The sequence below is a fragment of the Ciona robusta genome, chromosome 11, assembly GCF_009617815.1.
Source record: "Ciona robusta chromosome 11, ASM961781v2".
NCBI lineage: Eukaryota > Metazoa > Chordata > Ascidiacea > Phlebobranchia > Cionidae > Ciona > Ciona robusta.
This window is the reverse complement of record NC_143245.1, coordinates 5,661,870-5,686,969: the sequence shown is the minus strand read 5'-3', so window position 1 is coordinate 5,686,969 and position 25,100 is coordinate 5,661,870. Positions and strand designations below refer to the sequence as shown.

At 34.0% G+C, this 25,100-nt stretch overlaps 1 protein-coding gene across 3 annotated transcripts in view; it reads left to right on the top strand.

The window, feature by feature from the left end:
- The window catches only part of LOC149728712 (lysosomal-trafficking regulator-like), a 42,207-nt gene that overhangs the window by 4,784 nt on the left and 12,323 nt on the right, over positions 1 to 25,100 (top strand). For 2 of the 3 annotated variants that reach the window (XM_089888265.1, XM_089888267.1), the window contains exons 6-46: positions 760 to 900; positions 1,113 to 1,228; positions 1,546 to 1,888; positions 2,187 to 2,365; positions 2,597 to 2,708; positions 3,023 to 3,848; positions 4,231 to 4,500; positions 4,678 to 4,788; positions 5,159 to 6,839; positions 7,254 to 7,402; positions 7,849 to 8,084; positions 8,633 to 8,854; positions 9,229 to 9,414; positions 10,078 to 10,187; positions 10,579 to 10,807; positions 11,247 to 11,354; positions 12,019 to 12,160; positions 12,518 to 12,647; positions 12,788 to 12,984; positions 13,494 to 13,647; positions 13,928 to 14,113; positions 14,796 to 15,025; positions 15,246 to 15,453; positions 15,756 to 15,875; positions 16,057 to 16,153; positions 16,462 to 16,593; positions 16,920 to 17,078; positions 17,386 to 17,529; positions 18,167 to 18,367; positions 18,654 to 18,916; positions 19,232 to 19,446; positions 20,025 to 20,328; positions 20,635 to 20,766; positions 21,188 to 21,268; positions 21,387 to 21,506; positions 22,168 to 22,247; positions 22,680 to 22,790; positions 23,058 to 23,192; positions 23,948 to 24,112; positions 24,304 to 24,381; positions 24,786 to 24,942. In XM_089888265.1, coding sequence (XP_089744391.1) covers positions 760 to 900; positions 1,113 to 1,228; positions 1,546 to 1,888; positions 2,187 to 2,365; positions 2,597 to 2,708; positions 3,023 to 3,848; positions 4,231 to 4,500; positions 4,678 to 4,788; positions 5,159 to 6,839; positions 7,254 to 7,402; positions 7,849 to 8,084; positions 8,633 to 8,854; positions 9,229 to 9,414; positions 10,078 to 10,187; positions 10,579 to 10,807; positions 11,247 to 11,354; positions 12,019 to 12,160; positions 12,518 to 12,647; positions 12,788 to 12,984; positions 13,494 to 13,647; positions 13,928 to 14,113; positions 14,796 to 15,025; positions 15,246 to 15,453; positions 15,756 to 15,875; positions 16,057 to 16,153; positions 16,462 to 16,593; positions 16,920 to 17,078; positions 17,386 to 17,529; positions 18,167 to 18,367; positions 18,654 to 18,916; positions 19,232 to 19,446; positions 20,025 to 20,328; positions 20,635 to 20,766; positions 21,188 to 21,268; positions 21,387 to 21,506; positions 22,168 to 22,247; positions 22,680 to 22,790; positions 23,058 to 23,192; positions 23,948 to 24,112; positions 24,304 to 24,381; positions 24,786 to 24,942 — 8,960 coding nt within the window. The remainder of the gene's footprint in view (positions 1 to 759; positions 901 to 1,112; positions 1,229 to 1,545; positions 1,889 to 2,186; positions 2,366 to 2,596; positions 2,709 to 3,022; positions 3,849 to 4,230; positions 4,501 to 4,677; positions 4,789 to 5,158; positions 6,840 to 7,253; positions 7,403 to 7,848; positions 8,085 to 8,632; positions 8,855 to 9,228; positions 9,415 to 10,077; positions 10,188 to 10,578; positions 10,808 to 11,246; positions 11,355 to 12,018; positions 12,161 to 12,517; positions 12,648 to 12,787; positions 12,985 to 13,493; positions 13,648 to 13,927; positions 14,114 to 14,795; positions 15,026 to 15,245; positions 15,454 to 15,755; positions 15,876 to 16,056; positions 16,154 to 16,461; positions 16,594 to 16,919; positions 17,079 to 17,385; positions 17,530 to 18,166; positions 18,368 to 18,653; positions 18,917 to 19,231; positions 19,447 to 20,024; positions 20,329 to 20,634; positions 20,767 to 21,187; positions 21,269 to 21,386; positions 21,507 to 22,167; positions 22,248 to 22,679; positions 22,791 to 23,057; positions 23,193 to 23,947; positions 24,113 to 24,303; positions 24,382 to 24,785; positions 24,943 to 25,100) is intronic. The other variant, XM_089888268.1, reaches the window with a different exon arrangement.

The following is a 25,100-nucleotide window of genomic DNA, read 5'->3' as shown; positions in this document are numbered from 1 at the left end:
TTACACTTGTGCATTTAAATATAGGTTGCAGGTTTTTGAACTTGCAGTATAACATTAGTATAGTACATTGTGCATGTATGGTCCTAAGACTAGTATATCATATGAGACTGTTAACATTTAATGATAAATTCTTTTTTATTATGAGCAAACCACAGTACATGTAGTGTGTGGTATGCGGAAGGGCAACTGTGTATAAAAAACTTGTGCCAGTTTATTATGATATGATAGCAAAACTCAGTATAACTATTGTAAATAAGCTATATAGCAGAAGGCATAGTAAAGCAGAGCAACTTTACTTCTTATAGCCTTTTTTTTTTGAAAAGGAGATAAAATAATTTTTTGAAAAACAGTTAAACAAATATTTTTGTAAAGCTTTTAAAAAAAAGTTTTAAAAGTAGTAAAAAATGTGTATGTTGTTTAATTTATACAAAACTAAATAAATATTTTATAAACCAAACTGCAAAACTTGTTTGAGTCTGAATGTACAGTTCCTTAAACAAATAGTAAAATGTGTTTTATTAATATATCTTATATACAGTAGGGTGGAGGAAGATAGGACACCTTTTAATTCTATTTTCTCTTCAAGTTTGGTAGTAATCATCGAATATTATAAGAAGACTCCCATAGACTGTTCCTAATTGTTTAAAACACGATCAGGATGTTTTGATATTATGTGCTAAAGGTGTCCCACTCTGTATATGTATATATTTAAAATGTGATATATTTAACTGCCTTGTTTAATTTTTGTTTTTTTATTAGACAAAGGAACTTTAACGTTCACGTATATTGATGACATCACAAAGTACTCGGACGTGACCACCCCATCTAGTGACCACGATATCGTAGCTTTTTATAACAATATACGGCGACAAAGTGCTAAGAAAACATCAGAAGGAAAAGGTAAAAAATTTAATTTTCAGAATTTATGATTAAAGAATTATTTTTTTAACTATGTTTATAAAAGCTTTTTTTTTCCTCCAATTAAAAGTTTTTCTTTATGATTATGATATAATTATTTTTTAACTTGCTTTGAAACAATTTTAACTTGTGCGGCCCTAAAAATGTTTAAACAAATTTTAAAATGTTAAAAAAATGAAATCAAATTTTCACAGGTGTAAAAGCAAGTTGGGACAAAAGAAAAAAGAAGTTACGTCACCTTACAGGGCGATGGTATGAAGCTTTATCAACAGATTGTGATTCTTCTGATGGTCAAAGCAACAACAGTAGTGTGAGTTTGACATTTTATATTTTCTGCTAATTTTTGCGAAATTGTTGAATTTATTGTATTTAAAACATTTTGGTCGCAAAATTTTTGTCATATTGGTTGCGAAAGCTCTGTTTACTATATTCCCGTCCCATCTGGTAGTAAACGAAGAGTGTTTAAAGAATTATATAACTGTAGCTTTGTGACCCTAAATGAGCTTTGTTACTCCTTTTAAACCTGATCAGAAAAAATGGGATTTAGGTGCTAACTACCCATCTTCCCCCACAGTACTATATACATTCTATCTCAAACTTAACCCAATAATTCCCTTCACTCTTCAGGTAAAAAAATTGCCCCTTCTCTCCAACATGATGAGCACTGAAAATTCTAACAACTTCTTATTCCACCCCTCCACCACACCTGAACCCCCGAAAAATGACCCCAGCCCCTCAGAAAACAAGGACCCACCCCCTAACCTGGAAAATCAAACGACAGAATCTTCAAATAAGCCATTTCAAGGGCCTTTTGAACTTGCCACAGTTTTATTGGATTTATTGGAAAGCTCATTTTGCTCAATGCATCAACGGTCACTACATGGGAAATCCCCAAGTCAAGATGGGTATTCCCCCATGTCGGTAGCCATGCAGCTTGTATCAGCAATCACCGCACTACAGCAAACTAAAGGTGAATATTTTTCTTTTTATATTTTTTAGTTCAAAAGTTTGAAACTGCATCACATTTGATCATTTACCTTAAACGCAAGTGTACATTTTGAAATTCATGTTTTTTCAATTTTACATAGAGGCACATTTCAACTGATTTCCAGTGTTTTCCAAAATTTTAAGTCATTTGAAACAACCTAATGTTTTTAGTATTTTACATTTGTCTCTAAACTAAAGTGTATACCAAATTTATCAAGTGTTTTCCTAATATTTTTTGTCTTCGCAAAATTTACAGTGTTTCCTGAATATTTTTTAAACAGGTTCATTACCAGCAGATCCTTGCAAATACAGTTCTGCGGAAAATGACAAATTTATGTCGCAAATCTCCTATGAGGACACCAGGTGGACCCCAGAATCGCTGAGTCACCTACAGCGACTCGTTCTCCGCACAGTATTGGTGCTGTGTCATGTTTCACTGTTAGAAGGCCAAAATTTACAGGTTGGAAAAATTATGCGTTAAAATTAATTGTACTTCATTTGACAATGAGCATGAGGTATATGGTTTTCGACAGTGAGCACAAGGTGAGTATGAGGTGTATGAACGCACAACTTTTGTTTGTGTATAAGAAGACATTTATTTTATAACTCGACAGTGAGCATAATGTGTTTAAGTGCACACAGAGCAAGTTACATTCGTTTACATCAGTGATAACATTCCACCTCCACACAGGAAATGATGAAAAACCAAGCAATTGAATCTTTAATGTCAGTTGCACAGGATATTTTAAAGGAAGGGGGAATGGTTCCCCATGGAACACTACCACTTAGAAAGAAATCTTTAGGTAAGTCCTGTATTAAAATTTTTTAAATTGTTTATTTTTTACTTATTCACTCTTTTTTTGTTTTAGGTTGGGGTAAGATGGTTTATGTTTCACTTTTTTATCATCCTATTTGGTGGTAAACAAAGAATATTTATAGAGTTTTATAAAGGTATCTTCACAACTATAAAAGAGCGTTGTTAATTGTTCAAAACAAGATTGTGCTAACAGTATCCATCTTACCCCACATTACTATATAGTTTATCTTTAAGCATAGTACAGAAAAAATTCCAATTACTTTTCAGTGACAGTCAAAAAATTAAAATGTAAAATTTCAGTAACAGTCGCCACAGATGGCAACCTGAGTGACCAAAGCATTCCTTGCCCCGAAACGCAACAACCCCCACCAACTATACCCTCAGTTTCTGTTGATGAAGTCCCTTTATTTCTCAACCAATTCACTACGAAAAACATGAACAAAAACACCGGATACACCTTAAACCCACCGCAAGAGGACTCAGTGATTCCAGTTTCTTTATCATTCGTCGCTGAAATTATGAAAGGGCTATTCAGCCTTCTAACGAGTTGTTTAAAACAATCCATGGGGCCAGTTTCCCCGAAACAGCTCACGGAAGTGATCATGTTATTCCACGAGTTTGATGCTTGTAACGGGTTCTCTGTGTTTTCCAAACTCCTTATGAGGTTAAACTCTATCAGTGAAAGGCTTTTTCCTTCAACTGAACCCATAAGCAGGACTTTAAAAACCTGCACGTTGTCCCCCGTTCACTCTCCAACTAAAACCAGACCTAAACAGTTCGGTCTCTCCCCGAAACTGCCCACAGCAAAACAGTTCTTCGAAAAAGACAATCCAGTTCGTATTCTATTCAACGACTTATTAGGTTCTTTCGAAAAACTAATAACTTCTGTTCAAAAATCGAAAGTCGAGTACGTGCATAGGGTCACATGCTCCCGTCGAACGCACAGGTCATGTGACCTCCATAAACTAGTCCCGTCGCATCATGATATTTTAGGCGAAGAATCAAAACTCAGGATGAAAGTCTCACGCCCCAACACAAATAGTGATCTACAAAGCAAACCACAAGTAATCTACCCACTGAAACCTGATTATTCAACTACCAAACATGCTAGAACGACAAGTGGCAGGTAAGAATATTAACATATTAAACTTTATTTTGTTTTTAAGGCTACAGTAACAAAAAAATGTTTTTGTTTTAATATTTTTTTATTTTTTCAGCCCTTTGTTGTTTTACAGCATTTTTAAAGTTTTTTTTTGTTATTTTGCAGCACAATTTTTTAGGTAGTTTTCTAAATAACTTATAACAGTTTTTATATGCCTAAGTTTGTTTCTTTAGCAGTAAAATAAAGATTTCTAGTGTTAGTTTTCGTATCTAATGTAAAGAATTTTTAGGAAATGTGTCAAATTTTAAGATTTTTTACCATAATCCCGCATATTTTTAATTTGGCACCTCATTGGTGAAAAATGCTGCTTTAAAAATATTGAATAAAACTAAATTCTCTTCCTCAGGCACGAAGAACCGACTTGTATTATCGCAACCTGTGTCCAATTCCTGGTAAACACTCTTGTCAACCTAAGCCCCAATTCCTCATGTGTCCGACATACGCTTCGGACACTGGATAAAGTTGGTGTGTGTCAGTGTCAAGCTGTCACCCTAATAGTTACACCTCTTCTTACACACTTGGAGTGCTGGAGCGATAAAATGCAAAACGCTATGCTGGGATACGTGGGCAAAATTTTGCTCTACCATTTTATGGAGAATAAAACAACACCCAATAGGTGAGTATGAATGTAACTCATTTATTCTCAAAACGACGACATGGTTATCAGCGAGTGCATAGGTGCCTAACTTTTGAAATGTTAAGGTACCCATGGCCTGCCATGCTGCCGAACCTCACCCACATAGAATAGAACATACAATTGTCCATTATCTAATATATTTATTTATTTTCACAGTGAAAATCTCTCGTCTTTTTTCATCAACATACCAACGGCATGGTTGTTGAAACCGATATCGTTATCTACTGATCCGTTAAAACTAGCGAACAAGAAAGGCAAAAACTGGAGGTAATCTCTATTTAAAGTTTGGACTGCAATATTATATGAATGTAACTTGCTTTACCCTCGTGTGCCCGAAAAAGACAGTCGTTATAACACGGGTGTTCTGTTGCATACACTTTGTGCCAGCTTACAAGTTACCATGTATACTACTTTTTGGGTGATTATTTTTTTAGATTTTTTCATTGTTTTTTATGTATGGCCAATAATTTGGGCAACCTATAAAATGACCTCTGGGTTGAAGTAATTGCCATTAAGTGTCGTGCCCAAGGACACATATGCCATTTATTAGATCTTAATTTGCCATTCCTTAGGTCTTTGCACCCCATAGAATGTAATGCATGACAAAGGACACAAATAAAAACTTTTTTTATTTCAGACGCTCGCTTCCCATCGATGTATCTTCCTCATCAGAGTCCTCTGCATCCGAGATCTCAGCAGAAGAATCTTTCTTCTTGTACAATCTCTCGCATCCCTGGTTGTGTCTTGTGATGTACAGGAAGCTCCTCGCATCTTCTGATCCGGATCTATCTCTTAAAGTCGCTCTTCACCTCCAAACCCTCTCCCCGCATCTCCCGGAGGACTCAAAGATGTCCCTCTCTTCCCTAGTCCTCCTACCCATCCTCTGCTCTTCCTCTGGGATCAAATACAGCCTCATGCGCAAGGAGCTCTGCTCTACAGGCGAAATCTTCCGGGAAGAGATCCTCTCCATAATCCTCTGCATCCTCCTCCGGTATCTCGAGTCCTCCGACCCCTGCCGAGCGATCTTCCTACGACACGGAGGACTTAAAGCGGTGAACAAAATCCTTTCTCATCCTAAACACTCTTCCCAAGATGCGGATTTTTCTGACCACATCCGGGATCTGGTCTTTCACCTCGGACGTGCGTATCTGACATCAGTGACTATTCTCTCCCCGGACGTATCTGTTGCAGTATTCTCCTATTACAAGAAGCCACCCCCGTTACTGAAACAACACAGCACGGAACCCACATCCGATAATTCAGTAGCCGGCCCAATGAAGACATTTCTTCGCGGTTTTTCTTGGGGAAGTGAAAAATTCCGCACAGACGCGCAAGAACGCTCCACAAGTCTTGGCTCTTTAAGGCAGAAACAGGAAAACAAATCGCAAATAAATCGTGACAACCAGTTAACCTACACCTCAACGAGCATCGACGAGCTTTCAGTCTACTATACCGAGCTCCGTAAATTCGTGCGCGTCGCTCTAGCGCTTTCAGGTGCCTCCACAAACGACCGTGCAAAAGAAAAGGCCAAAAAATCAAAGAATTTTAACTTTGCTCGCGCTTTAAGCGGCGAATCAACTGACTCTGACCCTGAGTTTCGATCACGCCCTCGTACCCGAAATCTCTCTGAAACGTCAGGGTATAGATCCACCAGCCCTGAGTCCCTCAATCATTCAATCTCCAACGAAATTCGCTCAATTAGCAGTAGAAGTAATAACTCCACGCTCAGTTACATTTCTGATAGCGTCTCACTTCCAAGCGACACCGATACCTTTGCCTGGCAGCAGTTAGTCAACTACTGGCAAGTCCTAGGCCTCTCTGTGCCCATGGATAACCAGATCAGCACTTCATTTGTAGAACTGAACGGTTTCGAGGTGGCCCTCAAACTTCTAACTATGATTTCAACCAGTTTAAACGAGTATTACCTCTCGGAAATGAATTTTACTTTCGCAACGCAAGATAACACGGCTGCAGGCAGCGTTTTGGATAAAAGCATCTCGTCTTCTTCTTTAGAGAGTCCAACATCCAATGATAATCCGCTCACTGCTCCCAAAACTCCTCCGAAAGTCTTCTTCGCAGAGGAGCACTCCCAAGAGGAAGAGATGCCTTTTTCCTCAAGCCCAAAAGATGTTGATCTTCAGGAGCCATCAACTCTCACTCACTCACATCCGACGATCGATGTATCTTCAGTTGATGATCTTCCGGATGTTCCGGACTTTGGAGACGCAGCAACGGACTTGAAACTGGTCGAAATGAAACTGAACCTCTTCTGCTCTTGTTTAAGAGTTTGTCTGTTCTGTTCAAGGAGAACTGACCAGGTAAAAAAATTCACCACATACATACATTTTTTAGTTTTTTGCCATGTTTTTTGCCAGTTTTATAGAATGAATGTAACATGTTTTTTTATGTGGTAGGGCAATGACAGTCATTACAACACAGGTGTTCTGTTTCATACACTTCGTGCCAGCTTATGAGTTACCACATATGTAACTTTGTGCATGCTGACTTTTATGATATATTTTTTGCTGACGATTTAATTTAGACAAACAATAAGGGACTACTGGGTGAGAGCAATTGTGTTAACTGTCTTGCCCCAGAACACACGTGTTAACTGTCTTGCCCCAAGACACTGCAGCGATGAGCCTTAAACCTGTAACCTCTTGGTTAAAAAAAACTTTATTTTAATTTAATTCACTCAAAGTTCAGAAATATTGAAAATACCATTTTTTTAGTTTGAGATTGATGTTGATGACATCATCAGCTCGTTACGACCGACTTTAACCGGAAAACTCTCGTCCACGTATTTCGGAACCCAACTTTTCAGCTCCATGTTTCAAGCTGCTATCAGTCCTGTGTCAGAATCAGCAGATGTTTTGCCAAAGTTGGTCAACTTGTTTGTTTTTTTGTTTTTTTAAATAATTCTGTTGCTTTTTTGAATATTTCTTTTTAAGTTTAAAAAATTGAATAATTTTTTATTGATATGATATAAAATTAGATATAGTAGGTTTGGGGAAGATGGTACACCTTTGGTACATAATATTCAAATATCCTGATTGTGTTTTAAACAATTTACAACTGTCTATCGGTTTTATAATTCTTTGAATTATGCTACCAAATGGTACAAGAAAATAGAATGAAAAGGTATACAATCTTCCCCCACCCTACTATATATATATATATATGAAAACCAGACTCTGATGTTCAGTGTCGCATTTAAAAAAAATTCTTTGAAACAATCAAGTCCAATGCACACGAATATGAATTTTAAAGATACTTTTCACAATAATACCCAAAACTTGTATGAAACTTACATTATTTTATACACAGGTTAACCACTGTCCTACAAGGCCTACAACGTGTAATTACCAGCGGTGGGTCAACCACAAGAAGCCGTACGTCCACTTGTCACAGTCGTAGCAATTCAGCGTCAATTGCCATCAACCTTATGGAGGAAATAAACAACCTCGATGACGACAATGATTACGACTCGGAATCGGACGATTCTACCACCGGAGGGTATGAGGGAGACTCCGAACATGGATTGAATAAAACACCTATTGCTGGTAAGTTTATTGTAGTGTTTTTTGAATTTTTTTTGGTTTTTATCTCATAATATTGAGTTTAAACTAAGTTTGAATTTTAAACCTTTTTTGCTTATAAGTTTATTATAGTGTTTTTATTTTTTGTTTTTCAGAGTTTTTCGTTCTAGATCATTAGGTTTACAATTAATTTTTTTTTTCTTTTTTTAGGTTTTGGAGTGTTTTTATTAACTTTTTTATGTCGCTTCTCAGAGTTTTTTTTTTCTAGAATCTAGATCATTAAGTTTACAATTAAATTTGAGTTTTTTGCTTTTCTAATGTAACAGTATGTGTAGTGTGTACCCTTACTGTCATTTCAAGTTATCAATTTGCATGTAAGTGTGACTAAATGTCACTTATTTATCCTCGCATGGCAGGTCAACAGCAATCTTTAGAACACAGAAGTAACTTTTATTCAATTAAAAATTTGTTTGGTCTTTATTTCACAAGTGTAATTTTAAATTATTATTTTTTAATTTTTTGTTTTTAACTCAAGTATAAAATAAATTTTAACCGATTTTAAATATTTTTAGTTCCTTTCAAAAGATGGCTTGATCTTCCTCAAACGGATGGGTTAAGGGGGTTTCCCAACCCCTCATTTATGCGGAATAACCTTGAGTTCACCCCCGGCCCCCTACTTCACCCTGAACTGCTCTTATTGGCGGTAGAACTGCTCGGCAGCAAGGCAGACCATCAAAACAGAAATCACGCCGATTCAGATTTGGAAATTCTGAAAGAAAAATTTGCTGCTAACGGTATGTTTAGTTTTTTGGTCTTTTGTTTCACTTTAAATTGGCGTAAGGAGCTAACTCTTGTCCTCTGGCTAAGCATAGGTCCTATGCAAGCCTTGCCAAATAGAATAGAATTAATGTATTTTCATATATTGTCAACGTTTTTTTTGGAATGACAGCATTTTTGAATTAGGTGCACGCTTTATTATTAGGCTACAGTGACTCTTAAAGATGCAAACATTCTATTCTGTAAGAATGAGGTCCTACCTTAATGCCTGTTAGAGGATCTAGGATTTAGCAATTTAGACCAAAGTTGTCCCATCACTCCAACACCTGTAGTTCTACACTTTAACGATTGGCAAGATTTTTCCATAAAAATCATATTTTTTAAATTTCAGCTGAACCGTTACGGTCCGTTGATTCTGACGTCCGAGATTGTTTGATTGATTCGGTTGGCCGAGCACTGACGCGCTTGGCTAATTTCTCGAAACAAAATTTAGACAAAATGGCCAAAAGTGATTTTGCATCTGCTTGTATTGAAAATTTAAGTGACGTGCTAAGCAGTGATAAACTGCATTGGAAAGGTAGGGTCGAAAACTTAAATTACTTTTTTAATTATGTACAGTAGGGTGGGGGAAGATGGGACACTTTTTCATTCTATTTTCTCGTCCCATTTAGTGGTAAACAAAGAACATTCAAAGAATTACAAAACCGTATCCTAACGACTCTCATAAACCAGTTTTAATTGTTTAAAACACGATCAGGATATTTGGATATTATGATTTAAAGGTGTTCCATCTTTCCCCGCAGTACTATATAAATAGTCCTTGCCAATTTGAATCTGCAACACTAGTTTGTTTGTTCAAAACCAATCTGTTCTCCAATTATCATAATTTTCAAATCATAAAAAAAAAAATTTAAACTATTTTTTTTATAGTGTATAAAATTTTTTGATCTAAATCTACAATACAAATTTTTCTGTTCATAACCGAACTGTTTTCAATTTATCGTAATTTATAGTTTACTTTGTAAATTAGATATAGTAGGGTGGGGGAAGATGGAACACCTTTTTATTCTATTTTCTCGTCCCATTTGGTAGTAAACAAAGAACATTCAAAAAATTATAAAACCGTATTCTCGCAACTCCCATAGACCGTTGGTAGTTGTTTAAAACAGGATATTTGACATAATGTGCTAAAGGTATCCCATCTTACCCCATATTACCACATAGCATATATACTTTACAGGACACCGAGATATCATATTCTCATTATGTATGACGCTAACCAAGCATTACATGACTTCTAAACATCTGCGGTTGATTCTGTCATTGTTTAACTCATCAAGTCCACCATTGGTAAGTTCTTTGATGTTTCGCTACTTATACCTCATGCTTGTGTCAAGTTTGTGTGTGTATATGCGCCAGACACACGTGTGTATTTATACACCTCATGCTCACTGTCTAGTTACAACATGAGTGTCTTTTTTTACACATCATACTTACTGTCCATTTATAACTAAAATACAAGTCTACCACTAGTGAATTTGTGGTAATAATCATTTTTTATACACTTCATGCTAATGAAGTTCATATTAAATTCTAAACATTCATGATATTTCTAAAGTTAAAAGTTTTAAATTTAATATTTTCTTATACTTTGTCCGAAAATAATATCAAAACTTTTTTTTAAATTATAAATATTTAAAAAAATATCAAAAATATTTTTTTTAAATTATGTTTTTTTCAGCAAGAACTTCTGACTTGCCTCCTGGACCTGGTCGAGCAGCAAGAGTTCGGACCCAATTTCTGCCTCACTTTCTCTTGGAAGAACGTGAGGATCGAGGAGCCAACATCCGGACTCCCATCCGATTCAGAGTCGGACTCTGAGAGTTTAAGTTTGGATGAAATTGTCCACACGATGTCCTCCCAGAGGAGTTTGACAGTTTGGAGGGTGGCACCCTTGCATATGCAACTTGGTGGGTGGAATTTATGAATGAATGTAACTTACTTTATCCTCGTGTGGCCGGAAAACGGCAGTTGTTAAACAGGGGAGTTCTGTTTCATACACCTCGTGCCAACTTACGAGTTACCATGTATGTTACTTTGTGGGTGATTTTTTTTTGTCATTTTTATATTGTATGGCTGAAAATTTAGAAAACCCATTAGTGACCACTGGGTTGGAGCAATTGATGTACAAAATTATAGAAATTATAACACGGCAAATTTTATTCTATGTGGGTAAGGTCCTTATTAAGGACTTAGGATTTAAACCAGATTTGGCCCATTTTCTATAAAAGTTTGGGCTTGGTGGGTGATTTTTAGAGCAGAACCTTTTTTTAGTTCATAAGTAAAATTTTTGAATTTTATAGTTTAAAAAAAAAAAAAAATTGTCGAAAAACTTTTATTTTTGAACAGAGAATCATATTATGTGGCCACCACTTGATTCTGGTGTAACGATATCTCTATGGTTACGAGTTGGGATGCTTAATCCACACAACTGCGGTTGCTATACCAACAGCTGGAGTAAGTTTAGGTTATACATATAGTGGTGGGGGAAGATGGGACACCTTTTTATGCTATTTTTTCGTCCCATTTTGTAGTAAACAAAGAACATTGAAAGAATTATGAAACCGTATCCTCTCGAATTCCATATAGACCACTGTTAATTCTTTAAAACACGATCAGGATATTTGTATATTATGTGCTAAAGGTGTCCCATATTCCCCCACTACAATATATATGTAATAAAATGTTACAAGGCCTATGTGTATTTAAACAAATTTAATTTTTTTGTTATATGCTGATATAGTAGGTAGGGGTAAGATGGTTTATGTTTTCGTTCTCTTTTATTCCCCATTTCGTAGTAAACAAAGAATATTTATAGAGTTATATAACTATATCCTCACTACTATAAAAAATCATTGGAAATTGTTAAAACTAGATTAGGAAATACGAGATAGTATGTGCTAATGGTATCCACCTAACCCCACAGTACTTCAATGAAATAACTGACACAAAAACTGGCTTTCACAAGGTAGTTTGTAACTTTGGCAATTACCACTGTAAAACTGAACTTAATCTTACGGAATTTTAAAAAATTAAGTTTTACTAAATTTCCAAAGAATTTTCTTTTTTTTAAATAAATTATATATATATATATTTTTTAATTGACCATTCGATGTTCCAGCTGAGGGTCATGTGATCATGGTGGAATCGGAAGAGCGTGACCAAGTCTCGTCACAGTCGAGTCCGTACGTCCACTTGGTGTCCATCGGCAGCAAACAAACAATGTTACAAGTATGGATGGAAAACTCAACCCTAATATTCAGGTTTGTACCAGTTTGGGTAAAAGTGGTTTAAACTGGTTAAAAGTGGTTTGAACTGGTTAAAAGTGGTTTAAACTGGTTAAAATTGGTTTAAACTAGGTAAAAGTGGTTGAAACTGTTTAAAAGTGGTTTAAACTGTTTAAAAGTGGTTTAAACTGGTTAAAAATGGTTTAAACTGGTTAAAAGTGGTTTAAGTCAGTTAAAAATGGTTCAGATTTAAGTATCTATCATATTTTAAAAAAACTAAACTGGTTTGAGCAATAAAAGTATTTTTTTTGTTTTTTGAAAAACCCAAAAAATGTTTTAACATTCTGTTTTGTAAGATTTCTATTAGCGCTGTAATGTTATATCTATGTCCAGGGTATGTGTGGATCCAAATGACGAGAAACCAGTAGGTGTCCTCGCTCAAACGGAATGTGCAAATTTTCTACAACCCAACCAATGGCAACATCTAACTATGACGTACACAGAAAGCAGAATGCCTGACAAGGTAGTTATCAGATTTTGAGCAGTGTTTCCTAACCTTTTTAAAAATAGTTGAGCAGTGTTTCCCAACAAATTATTCAAGCAAAATATTTTTGCCGTTATTAAAGTTTCAATAAAGTTAAAAAAAGTGACCTTATTTTTCAGGCAATTCTTGGTAAAGTTCACCTCATTCTTGATTGCTTCATTGAAACGGACGTTATTCTCGAGTTTAATCTCCCGCAAGTCGCAACAAAGTCTGGTTTATCCTCGTGGAGACAAACGAACCCCAACCCTCAACTTGCAATGCAGAAAGCCACATTTTTTCTCGGACATTATGACAAACTTCATGTTAATTATACTAAGTAAGTTATTTATTACTGTGGGGTAAGATGGGAAACCGGTAGCACCTAAAGCCAATTTTTTTTTATCGTGTTTTTAACAATTTGTTTCAGTATTATTGTACTGTATGGTAAGATGGACACCGTTAGCACCTAAAACCCATATTTTCTGATCCCGTTTTTGGGGTAAGATGGATACCGTTAGCACCTAAATCCCATATTTTTTTTATCGCTTTTTCATATCAATTAACAACGCTCTTTTAAAGGACCGGGGTTACGCTATATAATTCTGTAAATATTCTTTGTTTACTGTCAAATGGTTCGAGAAAATAGAATGGAAATGTCCCATCTTACACCCTACTATATCCTAGATAAACCCACAATGGCTCAGTGGTTAAAGGCTTGCATTGTAACCGAAGGATACCGGCTTCAATGCTCGACGCTGCTACCAATAGTAAATTTTACTTTTATTACAATTTTTTTTTAAAAAATTTATAAAACTATATTTTTGCTGACCTAAGCATTTTCTTCAGATCTGATGACATCACAATGACATCATCAACGATATCTGTCGGCAACATAATGATTTTTAACTTAGCGACGTTTTCATGCCAGTCAGCATTCGCTATTGAGCAACTGGGTTCTGACGCTTGCTGTTTTACCGACTGTTTGACTGACAGTTTAAAGGTAGCTATAACAGTGTCGTTTAAATTGTTCTTTTTTGTTTTTTTTTAAATTTTTTTTTTTTTCGGTGAAAACTTAAATTTTTTTAAATTAAAATTTTAGACACAAAATAAAGATTTTTTGACTTGCCAAATTTTACAATAAAAAAACGAACTTTTTAAACACCATATTTGCCTAGGTGTAACATAGTGTACATTTTTAAATTGTATTTTTAAAAAATTAGGTTTGTTTTTACGAAAAAAGTTATGTTTAAAAAAAATTATTTTATTTAATTTTTTTTCAGACCAACCCCAGCATAGATTCTAGGATAAGGTTCGTTAACAGCGATGCCAACCCCAAAATAACCCCAGAAAGAGGGGTAACCCCCTCACCCCGACTATTTAAACTCTTACCCCAAACTTTTAACTCGGACCTTATCAACGATGAAGTTATTACCGGAGAAATCAGACCAGATTTTAAAACATTACAGGTAAGTTGTTTGTATTTATTTGTTGTTGTGACAAAGTGCTTACCACATCTGCCTATAACCAACGATTTTGGGTTCAAAGCTCACCGCTGCCACCATTAAGGGCATAGTTGTCCTTGGGCCAGACAATTAAGGGTACATGCAGTGTTAGGACGACTGGTTTAGATAATTTGTGCTTCTCTTTATAGTTGAAGAATAATTAAAACAATTGCTTTAGATGTTTTATTATATATAGTAGGGTGGGGGAAGATGGGACACCTTTTCAATCTATTTTCTCCTCCAATTTGGTAGTAAACAAACATTTAACGATTTTTTATAAAACTTTATCCTCACGACTCCCATAGACCGTTGTTAATTGTTTAAAACATGATCATGATATTTAGTTATTATGTGTCAAAGGTGTCCCATCTTCCCCCACCCTACAATATAGTACTGTGACTGTGGGGAAAGATGGATAGCCCTTAGCACATATTATCCTACAAACATATTTCCTATTCATGTTTTTAACAAGTAACAACTTTAACTTTTGGCCCTAAGGATATGGTTTATATAATTCTGTTTAATATTCTTTGTTTACTACCAAATGGGATATAAATGAGAATGAAACATAAACCATCTTACCCCAACTCTACTTTAATTTTTTTTAAATTCTTTTTTTTTTTAAATTTTAAATTTTATTTTCTAGGATGCATTAGTGTTAACATACACCCCATGTGAGCCAATGATATTCCATCGTCATTCTGTTGCCGCCCCTGCCACGCCCACAAAGAAGCGGAAATTATTCCGTCGAGCAACCCCAGACTCGTTAAACTTGACCCCTGACCCTTCACCCCTCGTGCACTCTAGCGAGAAAGTAAAAGTGCGCAAGCCGCACAAGGAGCACATCGTGCCCAATGTGTACTCAGGCCTTAACAGGTAAAAATGTGTTTTTTTGTTGGGGTTCTGGAATTTAAGGGAAAGTCGGCCCAATACCCCAAGTATACCCCTAAAACATATTTTTTTAAATAATTTTTTTTTTTAAATATAGATTTTTTTTATTAAATTTAAGAAACTATTGTTTTAGAAAGCTTCAAAAAAATACATATTTTTTAAATTAATAATTTTTTTTAGCCTAAAATGTATTTTTTTCTCACAGAGCATTAAGCCAGGTTGGAGGCATCCATGTTTTTTTACTCTTGTATCCCAAAGTGATTGAAATTACATCTTCACTGAGTCATTTGTCCTCCGATGCACGTGAGGAGCTTCAAGTCCTCGCTCTTCGTTCGTTGCTCCATCTGCGCGCTAGCGACACCAAGAGGAGACGAGAATTTCTTACGAGCGGTGTTTCCTCAATGTTGCAGAAGGTATGCGTTTTTTTAACTAAACTTTTGAATAAAATTTTTAACATTTTCAATTTTTTGCGAAGCGTATTAAAAATTGTTGCATCTTTTTTAAATTAAAAAAAAAAATAAAGTATTACGTTGCATAAAAGTTTTACTATAAGCTTTTTTCTAGATTATTTGCATTTTTTTCTTTAGTACTATACTAAAATGCTGTACAAAATATATTTAAATAAACCACATTTTTTATTTAGATTGTAAATGTTAACAATTTTATAAAAAAACTTTTATAATTTTTTTTATAAAATCAAAATTTTTCCCACCAGGTAATGACAAAGAGTGATTGCGTGGTTGGATACCGGACACTTGAGGAGCTAATGAACTCTGTTTGTTCAGAAACCGTGATTCAAAGTTACGCATCAGTTAACGACAAAGTAGAATTTCAGGTAAAATATTTTTATCATTTTTTTAAATAAACTAATTTTTTTTTATGGTTTTAAGTTTTAATTGTTTTTTTTGTATTTGTTGTAACTATTTATTTCAAAAATGTTTGATTTTGTTTTAAAAAATAACAAAATGTTAAAAAATATTAAAAACTTGTGCTAAAATTGAGTTTTTAAATTCCAGATCAACCTAGAAAATTCCGGTTTAATCCATGACCACGAACTACTAACCACTTTCATCCTGGATTGGAAAATTTGGCACAAAGCAAAAAATCTTGAAGGTAAGTGCAAAGAAACTTCTTAAACTTTTCCGTCAAAAAAGAAGTTTTACATAATCTTTTTGATTTTACAATTTCTTTGCTTTGCATATAGAAGTGAAACATTATAAAACGGTTTTATAACAGCAAAATTCGTTAAAAGTTATCTTATTTTCTAATAAAGTACTCAAAATACAAATCCTTTTTTTGTTAAAAAAATTTAATAAAATCCCAAAATTTCTGTTTATTTTAAAAATATTCCTAAAAATACCAAAAAAATAACTTAAAAATATAACTATACCCATATTTTATGTATCCGTATAACATTGCAGGTGAAGAAGACTTCAGTGTATGGACATTATTGCTTCAATCATTGGAAAGCCTTATAAGAGATGATCATATTTATCAATGGTTTAATATAAAAGCTCTTCTGCGTGCTAAGATGGTCGAAAAATTATTAAACAGTAAGAAAATATGATTTTTTTGTAATAACTTTAAAGTGAATGAATAATCATTAAAATTATTGAAAATATTTTTAAGAAAATTGTATAAAAAATGTGTAGTAATTAAAATACATGTAGTAATTATTAAAAATAAATTTATTAATATTATACATGTATTTTTTTAATGAAAATTATTGAAAAATATATAAATGTATTTAAAAAAAAAAAAAAAGTTAAAAATAATACACATGTAAATTAAAACAAAAATTATTAATTTTTTATACATGTAATTATAAAATAAAATTATCCAAAAAAGTATTTAAATTTTTACCCAAATTTTACCCCAGATATTCAAGAAATGTTAAACGCTGATGTCACCCCGTTTCCACCCCCACAACTTATGATTTCTATGGTTTCGGTGATCCGAGGGGTCATAGGGTCACCACCGGACGTCAGTATTTTATCGGCAATTTGCGATTTTCTTATTGCAGTTCATGCACCTGCAGGTAGGAACGTAACATCAAAGTCAAAAAATGACTTTAAAAATTATTGTCCAATTTTTTTTAGTTTTTGTCCAAATTTTTATAAAACAATATTTTAAAAAAGTTTTTCGTCAAACTTTTTTTTAGTTTTTGTCAAAATTTATTAAAAAGAAAATTTTTTTTCGAATGTTTTTTAAAAATTTACTGTACATGTCATTTTTTTGTATTTAAATAAAGTAAAGTTATTGTGTTGTTTATAGCAAAAAAAATGTTCTCTTCAGTAAAGGACAATTTTAACACCACAACTTAATTTATATTTCTTTTATTCCAGCAACTTTTGTTTGCCATTCCACCACCAGTTTCTACTTCAGTTTAACAAACCGGAAATTTCCCGTTTCACCCAGAAAGCCACAAAATGTAGGATCAAAATTCGGCCGCTCGTTAGAGAATTTAAGAAAGTTTCAAAATAATCAAGGTATTTTGTTTTTACATTTATATATTTTTCTTGTTTTTTAATGTTTTTAATTTTAATTCAGAATTGACTGCTGTGTAAAAAATGTACCATTAATTTTTTTATAATGTAAAAATATGAATCCAAAACCATTAATCCTAATATTTGAACACAATGGGTATAACTGCATTTTAGCAATTTCACCCCAGATTTTACTAAAAATTAAAAAAAAGGGGCTAAAAAATTTTAATTACATGCTACTTTAAAATTTTTAAAAACAGTGTACACTGTGAAAAATAAAAAAATATGAAAAAAACGTTTTTAAGATTTTACTAAAAATTAAAAAAAAATTTTTAAGTGTCATATTTTTAAATTTTTTGAAAAATATGAAAAACCTGGTTCCTAATATACCAATCTCACCCTAAATTTTACTAACTTTCTAACGTAACACCTTTACCCTCAGATGAGAACATTAAATGACATTCCTAATGTTTGACAACTTTTTTATAACAACATTTTAACACTGTCTCCCCAGATTTTACTAAAAATTTAAAAATATGACACTTAAAAATTGTTTTAAAAAATGAAAAACCTGATTCTTAACTTACCAATCTCACCCTAAATTTTACTAAAAATTAAAATCATAACCCCTATACCCCAGATGAGAACATAAGTTTGTCGGTTATCAGTGGGTTTACGAACAAATCAACTTTCGGAAGAATAAACAGTACACCAACTGGGCCCCGAAATTTTTCCCTAAATTTGCCAACAGTATCAAGTCCAGATGAAAACGATGACTCAGCAGCGATTCCGCTGACGTCATCAAACGAGGAGAATAGTTCCGAAGTTTTTGATGACGAAGGTAAGTTTAAAATATCCCGTGAATTTTATTTTAGCAAAATATTTTCTCATTGAAATGATTTTGTTTTTTATATTCTGTATTTTTAAATTCAAGCATTTTTTTACCCTGGGTGTCAGGGTAATAGGCCAATTTTGGCCTAAATCTCAGGTTCCATTACACGCCATGCTGTAGGACCTCATCCACTTAAAATAGAATGTAAAAGTTAATACTTTACACAGGTTATAAAATTATTTCAAAAATTACCCTAATTTTTTCTCATCATATCTAACTCATCTTTTTACCCCAGAACCCCAAGCCCCACGTCACCACCTGACCCCTATCCCTGAACTTGACGGGAAATCCCCTGTCCGCCCCACCACCCTCGAAATTTCCCCCGCCGAATCAGATTCAAGTTTTTTGATCGTCACTAACGATGGTGACATTACAATGACGACCGCCAATGAAACGACGCCGCAACAACCCACCCACCCCCCCTTAGTTGAAATGGATAGCTGGGAAAACTTACCGCGCCCGAACGAGTCAGATTTTCAAAGCTCTCCAAATTTTGAAGTAAGTTGTACCAAAAAATGTAACCAAAAGTTTTACCCCTAAATTTTACCCATAAAATTAGCTTCATAAAAAATTTCACCTCAATTTTTTTATCCCAAATTTTGATCCTTAAATATTACCCAAAAATGTAACCATAAATTTTACCCCAAGTATTACAGTTTTACAAAATTTTACCTAAAATTTAATCCCAAATTCTACCTAAAAAATAAATTTCTCTTTAATTTTACTTAAAAATTTTCCCATACAATCGGCCTTAAAAAACATTAGAACAAATTTAAATTTTATTCCAAAAATTTTTCAAAAACTTCACTTTAGGTGAAAGAGGAGGAGCCAAGTCCGGATGGTCTCTCGTTGCTCGTTCGTGAGGCTCTCAACATCCTCTTCATCTCAACAATGACGATGAGGGACACGGATGTCCCTCTGCTCTTCAAGGAGTCCCTCACATCCGAGATGTTGATTGTGATGCTCCATCATGTTGATCCGGATGTGAGGACTTCCGTGCTCCGGATGCTCGCTGCATACTGCTCCAGGTGAGGGTGCTAGTGGGAAAAAATCTCGCAAAAAAAATGAAAAAAAGTGAATTTCGCTTTTAAAACAAATAAAAAAAACAGTAAAACAATCAATTTCATGTATAATTCGTTTTTCTTTTAAACAAAACAAACTGTGAAAAAAAGAGAATTTCACTTTTAAAACAAATAAAAAAACAGTAAAACAATGAATTTCATGGATAATTCGTTTTTCTTTTAAACAAAACAAACTGTATGTGGTTACCGTCCTGCCTCCAACTCAGAGGTAAAGGGTTTAAGGCTAGTCCCTGCTACCATTGTGGGTGTATGTGTCCTTGGGCAAGACACTTAACGGCAATTGCTCCAACCCAGTGGTCACTAATGGCTTGTCCAAATTATCAGCCCACATAAAAAAATGAAACTCCCCCAAAAATAATCACCCACAAAGTAACATACATGGTAACTCGTAAGCTGGCACGAGGTCTATAAAACAGAACACCCGTGTTATAACAACTGTCGTTTTCCGGCCACGCGAGGATAAACTAAGTTACATTTATTCATTATAATCTGTTCCCACACGCCTAACCAATCTTTTCTACCAGGTGCTCAACTGAGCAACAAAACAGCTTTATGCGAATGAAAGGATTTCATTTGGTTGCAAACCAGCTGCACCAGCACCCTACAACACGCCCAATTTCCGAGGCGTGCTTCTATTTTCTTCTCGGCCACCCAGTGGCCATAGATGAGCCACTTCCTTTGCCCCTAGATGGGGTCAGTGAGCACCACGGCCCTCTGCTGCCCTCTCCTGACCCGTTTTCTAACCACGCTGTAATAATTATTCTCGCCGTGCTCGAAAAAAGCTTCTGCGATGGTCCGGACCTCTGCTACCACCTTGTGGCCAGACTGGTATGTAAAAAAAATAGTTCAAAAAGTTTCAATGGTAAAATTTAAAAAAAATGAATATTTTTGAAAACCTGATTTTTTGATATTTAAATTTATTGAACGTTTATCAAAATCTGATAAAAAAAATGATAAAAAATTGTGAAATCATTTTTTTTTAGTATTTTTAATTTAATCATTTTTTTTCTCAAAATAAAATCCAAAAAAAAACAATTGCCCCTATACTACAATAATCACACAGAATATAATTTATTGGTATTTCAAATCCTTTATAACCTTTTTTTTAAGTAACCATATTTTTCAATTTTTCAGAACGAATTATTTGAATGTATGGGCCCTGTAGCTGATGTGATGTTAGATAATGGTCTTACACTCGCGCTGTGTAACTTGTTGTCTGCTATTGGGCACGACACACAGGGACATTTATCCTACAATGATAAACAGGTATGTAAAATGTGAAATTGACAAAAAGATAATAATATAGTAGGGTGGGGAAAGATAGGGATATTTTCAATCTATTTTCCTTCAATTTGGTAGTAAACAGAGAGCAAGAGAAAGAAAAGGCAACAAAATAAAATTCACGAAACAGTATAAATTATTTAATTTTTAGTTGTATTTAATTAAAACAAATTAAAATGAAATTGAAAGAAAAAGTGCGTAAAACCACCTCCACAGTAATATTTCATACCCATTTTATGACGTTTTTTTTTTATTTTATAATTTTTTTCCATTTTATGACATTTTTTCATTCTATGATATTTTATTTCAATTTATAATATTTTTTCTATTTATGATATTTCATTTTAATTTTATGATATTGTTTTTCAATGTTATGACAATTTTTTCCTTATTTTACTACATTCAGATATTATACGATGTACTTGAAGACTTCATGGGATCAGTTGCTGTTAAATCATGCGTTATATCCGGTTCTGGACATTTTCAGGTAATTTACTCTGTTTCTATTCCAGTAGTGAGTAGTCTATCGGTTTGCTGCTTGCATTGTAACCGAAGGATTCCAGGTTCAATGCTCAATTGAGGTAACAGAATAATTCTTTCATCAGGTTTTTGAAGACTTATTGATACTGTTATACACTGAGGAAAAACAAGCTTCAAAACTATATGGGGAAAACTCCGACCAAGTTATTGCTGTTAAAAATCTCACGCACAACTTGCTAATAAAGGTACGTAGCGTGTTTTTGTCAAAATTTTTAATATTTTTTTTTATTTAAAAGTTTTGCTAAGAATTTATTTTTACTTTGAAAATAACTTTTTTTTTTGATCTGTTTTTATATAGGCATTTTAAACTTTTTTTTACTGTAACCTGTGTTTTTAGTAGACATTATACTACGAGCTAAACATGCAAATTTACTGATTATACAAAAACTTTTAACTATTTAAAAACAATTTTATATTTTTCCTTGATTTTACACAAACTTTTGAAAGAAACTATTATATTTTTTTTTCATTCTGAAAACTTTTTGTCATAACATTCACTTCTTTTTACTTGTTTTAAATGCTTGTTTTATGTGTTTTTACTTGTCTTTTTTTTTTCTTTTTTTTTTAATATAGAAGGGTGGGGGAAGATGGGACACCTTTTCAATCTATTTTCTTTTCCAATTTGGTAGTAAACAAACATTTAACGATTTTTTATAAAACTTTATCCTCACGACTCCCATAGACCGTTGTTAACTGTTTAAAACACGATCAGGATATCTAGTTATTATGTGTCAAAGGTGTCCCATCTTCCCCCACCCTACTATATTTGTTTTATTTCCTTATTTTTTTATTCAATTTATATGCTTGCTTTTTTATTTTTTTTTACTATATTTGTTTTAATTTCAGGTATTGGACTCTATAGTGCACTCTAGTGGTGGCGGGAAATCTCACAGCATCAAAGGCTGGTCGGAGACTACCAGCGTAAAGTAAGCAGTAAATAAATTTCTCACATTTTTTCAGACAGAGTATTTTTTACTTTTATTCCCGGGAATTCTGTTTATTAATATCAACAATATAGTATAGCCTTTCTAGCATAAAATAAGCAGCATATTTCTTTGTATAAAATCTAACCACACAAAAAGCGGGATCTGGTGCTACGAAATACAGAACAGACAAAAATCCAATCCAACCAATTGGTGTAGTCAGTCTCTTATTAAAAAAAAGATTCTGACTGTATTTTATTACACAAGAATCGTCCTACTAATTTATTACAGTCAAATAGAAAGCATATATATATATATATATATTAAATTTCACCAAAGTATATCTTACCTGTTAATAAAAGAATTTATTATTACAATAATTTTACCCAATAATTTTTTTTACAGTTTTTCCCCTAAATACCCCTTAACCCACAGAGACCCATCTGATGACCAGTCACCCGTATCGTCAGGGTTCCACTCACCCATATACAGCCCCTCCTCGGACCACAGCTCAGGGAAACCCCCTTTACCCATGTCACCCAACAGGTAAAAAATATTTATTTTTTTTCGGATTTTTTTGTGGTAGTTTTTTAATACAGTCTTAATATAGCTTTATTTGAACGTAAATGACTCTTAATTTGGTGTGCCTCAAATTAATTTAAAATTGGGCCTCAAAAATTATTTTTTTATTTTTTAACTTTAAAAAAAAAGTTCTTTAAAAAATATTTGTTTAAATTTTTGCATTTTTTTTAACTATGTTCTTTTACCTAACTTTCGAATATTATACATCCCCTAAAAATGTATTTTTTCCAGTTATAAACAGCATCGTAGAGTAGCAAGCCTTGGTCATGATGTTTCAACCTATATTCCATCGCCAAGTTTATCCCGTGCACGGTCTCACCAATTCCCATCACGTGCTAACTTCGTGCCAAGTGATAGAAACACTTCGTGAGTTTTTCGTGAATTTTTTTTTAACAGTATTTTTTTCAAGAAATTTTCTGGCATGAGATGTATAACTTAACAGTGAGCACAAGGTGTATAACTCGACAGTGAGCACGAGGTGTATAACTCGACAGCGAGCACGAGGTGTATAACTCGACAGCGAGTATGAGGTGTATAACTCGACAGTGAGCATGAGTTGTATAACTCGACAGTGAGCATGAGGTGTATAACTCGACAGTGAGCATGAGGTGTATAACTCGACAGTGAGCACGAGGTGTATAACTCGACAGTGAGCACAAGGTGTATAACTCGACAATGAGCATGAGGTGTATAACTCGACAATGAGCACGAGTTGTATAACTCTACAGTGAGCACAAGGTGTATAACTCGACAATGAGCATGATGTGTATAACTCTACAATGAGCACGAGTTGTATAACTCGACAGTGAGCATGAGGTGTATAACTCGACAGTAAGCACGCGGTGTATAACTCTACAATGAGCACGAGGTGTATAACTCGACAGTGAGCACACGGTGTATAACTAGACAGTGAGCACAAGGTGTATAACTCGACAGTGAGCACGAGGTGTATAACTCGACAGTGAACACGAGGTGTTTAACTCGACAGTGAGCATAAGGTGTATTAGTACAGCACTAAAGGCATATAACTCGACAATGCGCATGAGGTGTATATCTCTCCAATAAGCCACTCGACAGCGAGCATGAGACCCTGCATCCTCACATATATCTTCCGGACACAGATCAGGATTCCGACCTCGTTCCGGAGGGTTAAGATCGCGCTCGTTCAAGGGGAACCAACGCCGTCGAATCAATGAAGCGGAAACAGCTCACCGGCTCCAGCGTGTGGTGGTTATCGCCACCGACCGAGTTGTATTTACCGACGGACATTCCACTGGGGGGCAGAAGTAAGTTAAAATTTTATTTTGCCAATATTTTTGTTTTAAAAAACATTTTTTCTAAAAAATTATATAAATATGTTTTTTTCGTAAAATTTGTACCTTTTTGTTTTATTTTTTAGTATAAAAATTTCAATTTGAAAATCCCATTTAACTATTTGTTTTAAAATTTTATGTAAACTATTTAATTTTTTTCTCAGTTCTGGTAAACTAAGAACCTATGGACCTGTACAGTGTTTTGGGAATCAGGAAATTAATGGAGAAGTTAAACAACAAAGGTTAGTGCCAGTGTGGTCTATTTATAATTTCAATAAACAATTTTTTAGTATCAGTTTGTAACTTTGTCCATAAAAAAAAAGATAAAATTAAAAAAAAGGAAAAAAAATTATTCTTATACAATATGTGTTCTTGGGCAAAACACTTGACGGATATTGCTACAACCCAGTGGTTACTAATGGGTTGTAGCACCCTAGGTGTTTGGGTAATGGGCCAACTCTATGGCATGCTTCACAACCCCACCCTCCTAGAATAGGATACAAATTAATATTTCAAAAAAAAGGAAAAAAAATCATAAATTTTTAAACTTAGAAAAATAGTTTTATAAATATTTCTCATAAAACTGAAATTTGATTAAAAAAGAACATAATTTTTTTTTACAATATTTTTTTTCGTGATTCTAAAGGTCCTTTGGTCAGCTGCTGTATGACATCATAATAGATTGGTTGTTAGTTGTGATAGAAGCGTCGGAATCTCACCACAAGAGGCATCGTGCACAATCGCAGCTCTCGTTGGCGTGGGAACGAATTTTAGGAATTGCGCAAAACACGATAACTAAACAGGTTCCAAATTTAAAAAATAAAAAAAATGTAAAACAAAGTTAAACTTGGGTAATTTTATTTTTTACTATTTTCTTTTCTTTTAAACCTATATATAGTAGGTTAGGGTAAGATGGTTCATGTTTTGATTCCCTTTTATCGTCTCATTTGGTACTAAACGA